The sequence below is a fragment of the Nesoenas mayeri genome (genome assembly GCF_963082525.1).
Source record: "Nesoenas mayeri genome assembly, chromosome: 8".
NCBI classification, from domain to species: domain Eukaryota; kingdom Metazoa; phylum Chordata; class Aves; order Columbiformes; family Columbidae; genus Nesoenas; species Nesoenas mayeri.
In genome coordinates, this window is record NC_137554.1 from 11,794,987 (window position 1) to 11,804,922 (window position 9,936).

Genomic DNA, 9,936 nt, shown 5'->3' on the forward strand with positions numbered 1-9,936 from the left:
GGTTTTTTTGAGGTGAGAAACTTTGGACTTAGTTACTAACAAGTAACACTCACCTAGACAAACAGTTTCCCAAACTTACAGGTGCTGATTTAATACCAAACTATCTTGATTTAGGCTGGCCTGAGAGTCTTATTGTCTCTTGTTTTGAATGCAGAACTCTACAAGTCTCAGTAATATTATTGACCGCTACAATAATTTTGTTCAAGACAGTACCTGCTATCCCTTCTGCAACTGTTCCTAATCTTATGGTCTGCCTAACCGGGAGCTATGCTGTTCTGCTTAATAAGCTGCAGGTGCCATATGGAATAGAAGTATTAAGGTGCAAATATTGGGGGGGGGGGAAAGAAAGGTTTGTACCTGCCATGCATCTGATAACTGCAAAACTAAGTGTATTTTCTGTTACAAAGATTGGACGTTGGTGTCATTCTGATCTGACACCTATGTAAATCTTCAGTTATTTGCACTGATAAAGTTGATTTTTGGGTTACAGTAAGAACAGGATTTGAATGCTGCATGAGGAAGAAATTTAAAAGCTGCATTACTATAAGTGCGTGTTAGCTTAGTATCCTTGATCTTTTGCAGCATTCATAGATAAAACATTCTTCCTTTGTTATAAAATAAACACAAACACAGGTTTGAACTTTATTTATTGAAAATTTCAGTTTTGCATAATTTTATTCAACACCTGCAAGTCTTAAAACATTTAATTCTGAATAAAAAGTCCATTAAGAAAAAAGTATATTCTCCTCTGTAAATTTTATACAATCAAAAACAATCTACTCTTCAAAATCCTAATGAAATTTTATTTAACTGCAAGTTGAAATGCCAAATTGTTCACCTTTTATAAACATATTCCAGCTGCCAAAGTCAAAGCACTGTTAGCCTTCTAGTTATTCCATTTCATTTTCTGTAAAGAACCTTGAATGGGGAGAAAATACAGAGCTCTTGGTTGCAAAATAATAATTTCTTCCAGATGAACTCCGCTGCCAATTGCTTTGTTATTTTCCTTCTAGCAGAGCCTGCTATGTGTAATCCGAGAAACCGCTGCAGTTCAGTCTTGTGCCTTTGATCAGAAGTCTGCATTCATTAGCAGCTTAAGCTAATACCCCAGGCTGTTTCGCCACCGGCTTTATAACCACAGTCAGGGAGCCAGCAGAGCAGCTGGGGAACCAAATCCCCTGAGGTGCCCTTGCAAAACTTGGCAGAGCTCACCTGGTGGAGGTCTAAGCTGCAATCTAGTTGCTTTGCTGTGAGAGGTAGATGTCTTAGTGGCAGCTTCACAGAGCTGGTTCAGCGTTTTGCAGATGGTTTGTGGCACCACGCTCATGGTGGTGCAAGGGAAGATCGCTCTCCTCTTTCTTCTAGCGAATAGGGCGCAGCCCTAAGAATCTTATTTGCCTGTCTTGAAGGAACCTGATCAAAACCTTGCAAGTAGACTTCGGTAAGCTTTGGCTTATGCCCTCATGTAGATATGTGGTATATTGGTACTGGGAGATGTCCAGGGAAATGGCAGAAAAATATTATTTGCCACTCTAGCAGGAAGAATTGACTTTTCCTAGACTTGTCCTGATCACAGACATAAGCTTTCTAGTTCCAGGCAGTTCAGTATCAAAAGCAGCATGTGGGAAAAGAAAATACCCAGAACCATAAAGAAAAACAATCTTACTTTGGACAAAGCTTTGCTGAAAAAAAAAAAAAGGTAGCTCAACAGCCTTTGAGCATTCAGAGCTCTCTATAGCAAATTCTGTGAGGAATAATACATCTGCTTATAAAAACTATTTAGAAATATTATTGCTATGTCCCATTGTCTGAAGTTAAAGCTGAAGTGCTGTTTCTATGTACTGTAGCACTTGCTAGCATCTGCTTCACTTGAACAAAGTGTTTCTTCATGCAGCTATTGACCCTGTTTTATCTCCATAAAATCATTTTTAATCACAGAAAGTCTCAAAGTTGTAATTCTGCTGTTCATACCCAGATGACCCAATGACTGGCAGAACACTAATACATATACTTTTTTTTAAAAAAGTGGGTTGTTTTTTCTTTAAAGAAAGTTTTGTTTTTTTTTTTAATGTGACAAAATGTAGTTTAACACATTTATACAGGAAATGTCAGTGACTTGGCACATTGTAAAAATGACTAACTTTGAACTAGTAAACGTTAATTCTTGCACACTGGGGTTTTGGCAAAAGTTCTCTCAATTTGGCAAAAATACCCTCACTACATTCTTAAAAGCCACTTTGTCTAGAAATTACAAATTGCTGATCTGAGGATAAGCTTTGCTTAGTTAAGTGATATTACATATTCAGTTGAGCCTAAAATTTGAAGCTTGTATTTATTGTTCGTGTAATTCATGACTTACTCATATAAAGAGCCAGACAGGAAAATACTGCACTGTACTTGCACAGCTCAAAGACTTAGGAGGGACAGCAAAAAGGGAAAGCTTAGGTGAACAGCTTTGGTTTTTCATGCCTGTGTAAGTCACCCTATTAACTGCTATGTTAGTCTTTGATGTAGTAGACAAAAACAAATAAAAAATAAGTTGGCAAATAAGAGGGATTTTGAGCTTACAAAAATTAATGTGCAGATAATGTTTTCACATACTGTGACACCCCCCCTTTAGGAAAGGGAAAGAATAATATGGAAATCAGTTATTGGAAAATTATCTATTACATGAGGTTACAGTAACTAAAAGTTTGCAAAGCATAATTCAAGGTCTGTGTGCATTTCTTTGTGTATCATATGGTCACTGTCTCTTGAATCTCATGTGACAGTCAAAAAGGAAAATAGGGCTGTACAACTACAGGACAGAAAGATTTATGAACAGGAATTGCACCTATTTTCTCCAATTCTTTTCAACACTGACTCTATCACATTGACTGTGCTTATTTAAAGTGCTAATGTTAGTCATCCGTATATAAAGAGAGTTGCCATTTTGTTCTTACATGTTAGCCCAGTGTTTCTCCATGATGCCATACAACAGAAGCTGAGGATTTTAAAAATCATGTAACTTTGAAGATAAGGGACAGTAACTACAGACCACCCCTGTAAACACTTAGGCACATGTCAATTCACTCAATGTTTAACAAATAAACCAATGTCTAAGTTACCATTTGAAGTCTTATGTGAACACGAAAAAAAGGCGGTATTAACATTACCTTGCATATGCACCAAGCATCCTGTGCACTTTGCAGAAGTTAGTCATTAACAAATGCTACAAGTACAAAAAAATAGTTAGTAGCACTTGCAAAAATGGAAGAGCTTGGGGGCAAGGCCTTCTGTTCATGTTAAAAAAAACCCCAAAATAACTAAAAAGCCCACCATGAATTGAAAACCTGATGTCTACTGCCTGTTCAAAACAATCTGAAAGGTCATGTTTTCTTTTTTTTCTTTACTGTGGTAGTTTATTGCTTCCCCTCTCCCATTATATTATGGTCATACTGAATGTTAAGTTCTACTTTTCCTCTTCTCTTCAAAGAGACTCTTCAGCATGTAAACCTGAACCGCTGATACCACCACCATTACTCCCAGGTTGACCATGGACCAGAAATTCACTCGGTCAAAGTTGCTTTCTTGGATATTTCGATCACGAGCTTCAAATGCTCTCAGCAGGGTCTGTATCTGGACACTTTTGCTTAATCTGGCTTTGACACTGTTGATGGATTCCTGATAAGTAACAAAAGAATATTTGTAGAAGAAAAAAAAACAACAAAAAACATTTAATTAAATGTATAGCTTGCAACACATAAAATATCAATACTGTGTTACTACCTATAATCTAAGTTCTTGCCAAGTGGACAGTTAATTTCACTTTAAAATATATACCTCATCACAGAATTTTCATTAACTTGTCTAGCTTGTGTATTGTGTATCACCTAAAAAGGCTTAATTAACATAGGATTAAGGTTCTCTAGTATGGCGTGTTTCAAAAAGATGGACCAAATTTGAAACCACACTGCTTTGAAATTGGGTCCATCTTTTTGAAACACCCTGCAATTTGTTTTTTCACTTTAACAGACTAGGGAAGTGAGACAGAAATTAAACCTAAAATAGTTTGTGTTTGTTTGTTTTAATAAGCCATGTACCTTGGAACTGTGATTCCAGGTATTCACACAAGTAAAAAGCAGTGATCTCTACGGGAGTCTCTAAGCGAGGTACAGAGCTGCAGGCAAATATAGGATATTTTTTCCTGCTGGATAATCAAATGAAGGCACTTTAATGCAAACTACCATGAGGACTCTAGTTGTAGCAAAAGAAAATTAGAACAATAATCTTATATTTCTATCTTATTTTATGCTTTCCCTGTGGTGGCTATAAACTGCCACTTCACCTTTGACAGAATTTCAGTAATAAATCAAAGGATGTGCACTGTGTCTCTGGGAACCAGAGGAAATACGTGAACACTGTGACCACAACAGCAGCTCAACATCCACTCCTTATGCTGCATTTACAAAGTAAACAACTGATGCTATGATCTATTAATGTTTAATCTACCGCATAATAGTCACAACCTAAAAGCTCATCTCACGAAGTGCTGACTTATGTTCTTGATATAATTTTGGACCCTGAAGTAACTCTTAGTGAGAAGAGTAATGTGTGCACTAACAGGAAGCTATACATTTAAAAAAAGAAAAAAAAAAAGCTAAACCCAGCAGTAACATTTTCTCCATGGACATTTCCTCTATTGCATATTTCGCAAATATTTCAAAAGAGCTATTTTTGGAAGCCAAATAATTTTATGGTGATACTAAAGTTCATATATTACACAATAAGGAACATCAACACCATAAAAGAGCTTTAAAAATAAGACTAATGGTAACTTTACAAATATTACCTACTTTATAATATCTGCAAGGACCTCAAATAAAGACAAGTTCTGCCCCCCCCCCCCCCCTTTTTTTTCTCTTTGGAAGAGATACCAATATGTACCCAAAAAGCTATCAAATCCATTCAAATATTTATGGAGATTAGTGTGAGAGGGATTTTCTTTACAATTTCCCCTATAAACTTTGGTTTTTTCTCATTGTCTAAATGCCAATTTTAAAGATCTGGCCAGCTTTTCAGATGCCGTATTTGGTTTTAACTATTTAAATGTGTATTGAACCCCTACAAAAGATCTTAAACATTAACTCTGTTGTTTTAAAAACCTGCATTTTGTTTACTACAAGAAACACAATACAAACAATGTCATTCTCTACACCAGTGTCTTCATTAAGTGTTTGTGCATGGTGGCTTGGGTTTTTTGTTTGTTTGTCTGCAGCTATGAGCAAACAAATGATAGCCTACTGCATCCTACCAAGCACTAACACCACCAAATAATCCTCTGTTTCTAAAGTAATCTCAATATTTAATGATTGTGAAAGGAAATAAAAGCTTTGAGTCAGCAATAGTCTTCATCCTACAAAAAATGGGGTCTGCGTACAGTTGAAGCAAATGTTACCATTCATAGAGTGTCTGCAGGAATGAACCTGCAGTGGACTACAGATTAACTCCTGCCCTGTTTACTAGTTTGAAAAGATGGAAATAAAAATGTTGGGGGAAAAAAACCAAACAAAATAATGTATAAATTACTGAAGATAGAAATATGAATCCACATGCTATTTGGAGCCCTTCTGCAAAGGTGGGAAGAAGAGTCTGAGCCAGTACTTTATTTTCAAACACATGATAAAAATCTACGCAGTGATTCCAACTACACTGTTGAGATTAAGCACTATGTTAATATTATAAATATGCATTTCATTGCTGCTAGGGAAAAATGCCCCATTTCAGCAGAAGGAATAAGAGAAACTGGATTGGAAACAGAGTGACTGAGTGCTATGCAGTTTCTTCTTGCTGATCACAGGGTCTTTCTGAAAATACTGTCAAGCTTCTGTGTGGAAGCAGGAGATCCACAGTGCGGGGCTTCATGTGTCAGTAAAAGCAATATATGGAAATGGAATAATTTCCAGGATGACGCACCACCAGACCAAGGCAGAATGGCTAAATGACACTGAGGGGTTTTTAAAAAGGTTCTTCCATTCAAAAGAATTAAAGATCAAATACTAACCAAAATGTCTTCCAGTTTCATATCTAGGAGATCCGTGCCCGTAACATACTTCTTCCAATCTTCCTGATCTTCTCCATCTTCTCCCATATTGTCCAGAATCAGTTCAAAGAAAATCACCTTTTCAGAAATTGTACTGAATGTGTTGTCAAAGCAGAACATGTAATCGCCATCTTCTGTTTCCACCCTGTGTATAAAAGCAAAATATAATCAAATTAACTACAGTTTTGTGCTGGATAACCTTTTCATATGAAAATAAGAACTCTAAAGACATATTACAGATTGCAGACAGAGCAAAACAATCTCACTGACTCTAAAGGCTTAAAACAGCACTTTACTTTCATTTGCCTTTATCAGGAGTTTGAATCACTGTTAATCATGACAAAAAAGCTATAATATGAGTGGAATTCTTATACTTTATAGTACATTTACAATAATTATTACATATGTTGATAGGAGACTGGAAAAAATACAGGACTTTTCAGCTTATTATTTAGATGACCTACAAGATATTTTGATATTACTAAATGCAGAGACCTTTTTCAGCTCCACAATAATTATTTTTGTTCACTGACCATTAACAGCTATCATTAAAACAAAAATATCCTTCACTTCATGATAAAATCCATGTAAAAAGTACTCAGTGTTTATCAAAAGGTAATGGGTATTCTCAAACTGTCCTATTAGAAAGTCTTTTGTAAACTAAGGAATAAAAAGTATTCAACCTTTATTTTAGTTACATTTGTTAAAGAAAACAGAAGTTTTACATAAAGTACTTTTTAAGTTTGAAGATTTTAAACTTACGTATGAACTCCATCTGATTTTCTTTCCTCAAAAACTAGAGTTTCACCTTTTGGAGACAGTAGATGAAAATCAACATCTAATCCTGCTCCATCTAGAACCTGTGAAATAAAGAAAAACAAGCTTCCAGCCAGTGAAATTCCTGTTTGCATTGCTGATGGCAACATTTTTATGCAAGGCAAACGTTTTTAGGTAAGGGAACTGACACAGAATCTGAAACCTGAATCTGAGTTCACACCAAGTTAATTGGAAACAGGTGAAAAACTGGTTCAACCCAAAAGCATTTTAGCCATTTAAAATCTTAAACTAAATATGATCTAATCATGCTAGGCTGGATTATACTGAACCTTTCCCTAATGGTTTTTAAGGCTGCACACAATTTTATCAACAGGCAGGGTTGGACAACCTGTAAGAACACCAACAGATGGCTAAATCGAGCATTTCTCTGGCAGCTATCATCGATGGGTAAGTACCAGTGCTAGGTCCAGTGGTAGAGAAGAAACCGTATAACAAAGATGTCACATTTATGTATATGCACGTATATATTTGTACAAGAACACAACCTATGCCGTGTCATCCCCAAGATCTTTTATTGTGTGAATTAACAGTGTAGATGACAGGAGCAGACTCATGGCAATCCAAGCTGTACCACAGATATTTTCACTTTTTAATGCAGGTTTAATGTCTGAATTCTCCCAGGGCATTCTCACTTCCCAAAGGGAGAGGGAATTCAAGTTATTTAGCTTCCTAAGCTGATCATAAGTGTATACAGTATTACAAAGCTGTGCTGCTTTAACTGTATAACAGACTACAGTTGTATCACCACATTGGTTGTGTTGTAGGAATTCTCTATAGGGAAAGCAGTAACTGCATAAGGGGGCAGAGTGGGATCATTTTTATGACATTACTAAGGCCCATGCTAGGGGATTTTTTTGTTTGCTTGTTTTCCAGTGAGCTATTTGAGTATAGTGGTCTGCTCCTGCAGAAACTGAGGGCAAAGTTTACACCGACTCAAAGTGACACTGGAGATGTACCAAAAAAGGGAAAGGACGATGACAATTAGTAGCTAACAGCTGATCAAATTAAAAACCATACATAGTGATATACCTTTAGGGCTAAACAAAACTTTATATCTGTGTTTATTGCACTATGTCTTTGGAGAACGACCTGCATCTCTGTTAAATATTCCTACGTTTTAGCCACTAAGAATTCAGGATAATTAAGTACAAAATAAATATATATTTCCAGTAACATACAGAGGTCCATTTGTACACATTCAAATATAAAGATGAATTGCTACTGTTTGCAGCTGTGCTGCGAAATTTACGCCCGAGTAGATATAAGTTCACTGTTATACACGTTGGTTCTCTCTGAAACATTTTTTTATTATGATTAAAAGAAAGCCCTACTTTGTTGGTGCAAAATAAACTTCTGTATTTCTTAGCCAAGGCTCTGAACAAAGCTTGAACACCTCCATCTTTCTTGTTCAGTTCTGCGTGTAACAATAACTAGAAAATAATCAAGCATTGTATTTTTAGTTGGGAAGCACAGAGGAAAAAAGCAGGTGGGTAAGACAGATCCCAGACAACTCTGAGGCACAGTAGCAGGATGGGAAAATATTCAGTGCAGCTTCTCTCACTGTGCCTGTTCTACTGAAAAAGGTCTTTATTTTAAGGAAAGAAAAAAAGAAAAAAAAAAGGCCGAGATCTTTCCCCGAGGTATTTGGGGAACTCTGCTCTTCCCAAGAAGGGCATCAAGACTTTAATGTTAGTCTGTTAAATAAGTCTGTTATATAAGACTTTCTGAAAAACTTTCATCATTGAGATAAAAGGTGTTTAATATCAACACAAAGATAGGTGAGGGTTTGTGCATCACCGTCAATTCTGTTGGTGCTTTAGAGCCACTGCACAAGGTCACAGCCATCAGCTTTCTACCTCCTTGCCGTTCTAAAGGACGGCACCCTGAGATCTTACAAAGAAAAAAAAAATAAAATCTACTAGAATTTTTTGTTAAGTTGCTAAAGTATTTTTGTTCTCGCAGAGACAGAGTTTTCAGCGGTGTGCACCGGCAGCGCGGACCAGCAGCGGCGCCCAGCACCGCGGGCAGCGGGGCGGCCGCCGGGCAGCGCCCCGGGGAAGGCGGCGGGGCCGCCGCTGGAGGAGCGCAGCGAAGAGCCGCGGGGAGGGCCGGGCCGGGCTGCCGGCAGCAGGGGCGGGCGGTGCCGCCGCCGGGGCACCCTCGCCTACGTAAAAGGAACCGGCAGCCGAACCGCCCAGCACCGCCCACGGCCCGGGAAAGGCAGCGAGGCCACCGTGACAGGATGCGGCGCCCTCCAAAGCTGCTTGGCCGGGAGGCCCCTCGCCTCCCCAGGGAGACCGCGGCCGGCCCCGCCCCACCTGGTACTCCAGCTCCAGCGAGGCCTCCTTGCGCATGGGCTGGTAGAAGCACTCCTTGCGGCCGGCGGGGAGCGTGAACGTGAAGTCGCTGTCCAGGGAGGGGCTGAACTCCGCGGCGCGGGGCGGCAGGAGCAGCGCCAGGCACCCGAGCGGCAGCAGCAGCCGCGGCCACGGCAACAGCGACCGGCCCATCGCGCTCCCGCCCTCCCTCCCGCCGGCGCGGAGCGAGCGAAGGGCGGACCCTGCCCGCCCCGCCCCCCGCGCCGCTGCCCAATCGCAGCCCCGACAGCGCCGCTCCCCACCGCCCACAGTGCACCGCGGCGGGGAGGCGGGGGCGGGTTTGCCTCCGCTCCAGCGGCGCTTCCGCCTCCCCGGTGCGGTCGCGGCGGCTGCGCACGGTGCGCGGGGGGCGGGGCTGCGCGTGCGCGGTGGGCCGCGCGGGGCGGGGTGGTGCCGGCCGCCGGTGCCCGCGCTGTTTGAAGCGGGTGAGGCCGGGCCCGGGGCCCTCCCGGCGGCTCTCCTCAGGCTGAGGTACGGCCCCTTCCCGCCGCTCCCTTCCCTGCGGGCCGCCGGGCGGGAGGCGCTGAGGCAGGCGCGGGCCCGCTGCCGCCCGCTCTCAGCCGGCCTGGGCGCTGTGGTTCTGGGTCCTCGGGGCGCGGCCCCTCCGCCGCCGGGCACCCTGCAGGAGCAGCGGCTGCT

General features: G+C 40.8%; 1 protein-coding gene across 1 annotated transcript; it reads right to left on the reverse strand.

Annotated features, from left to right (window-relative positions):
- Nucleotides 1-665: 665 nt before the first annotated feature.
- Nucleotides 666-9,458, reverse strand: TMED5 (transmembrane p24 trafficking protein 5). The gene is made up of 4 exons (XM_080349250.1): nucleotides 9,238-9,458; nucleotides 6,845-6,942; nucleotides 6,044-6,227; nucleotides 666-3,663 (listed from the first exon to the last, which is right to left on the reverse strand). Exons 1-4 carry the CDS (start codon nucleotides 9,427-9,429, stop codon nucleotides 3,445-3,447), a joined length of 693 nt encoding a protein of 230 aa, XP_080205376.1. The 5' UTR covers nucleotides 9,430-9,458; the 3' UTR covers nucleotides 666-3,444.
- Nucleotides 9,459-9,936: the final 478 nt, after the last annotated feature.

What these genes read in the sequence shown, in the direction of transcription:
- TMED5 (XM_080349250.1), bottom strand. Translation starts at nt 9,429, where the DNA reads ATGGGCCGGTCGCTGTTGCCGTGGCCGCGGCTGCTGCTGCCGCTCGGG. An exon ending in AAATCAGATGGAGTTCATAC is followed by an intron (nt 6,228 to 6,844) that starts GTAAGTTTAAAA and finishes TTTTATACACAG; the next exon opens with GGTGGAAACAGAAGATGGCG. An exon ending in TGAAACTGGAAGACATTTTG is followed by an intron (nt 3,664 to 6,043) that starts GTTAGTATTTGA and finishes GTTACTTATCAG; the next exon opens with GAATCCATCAACAGTGTCAA.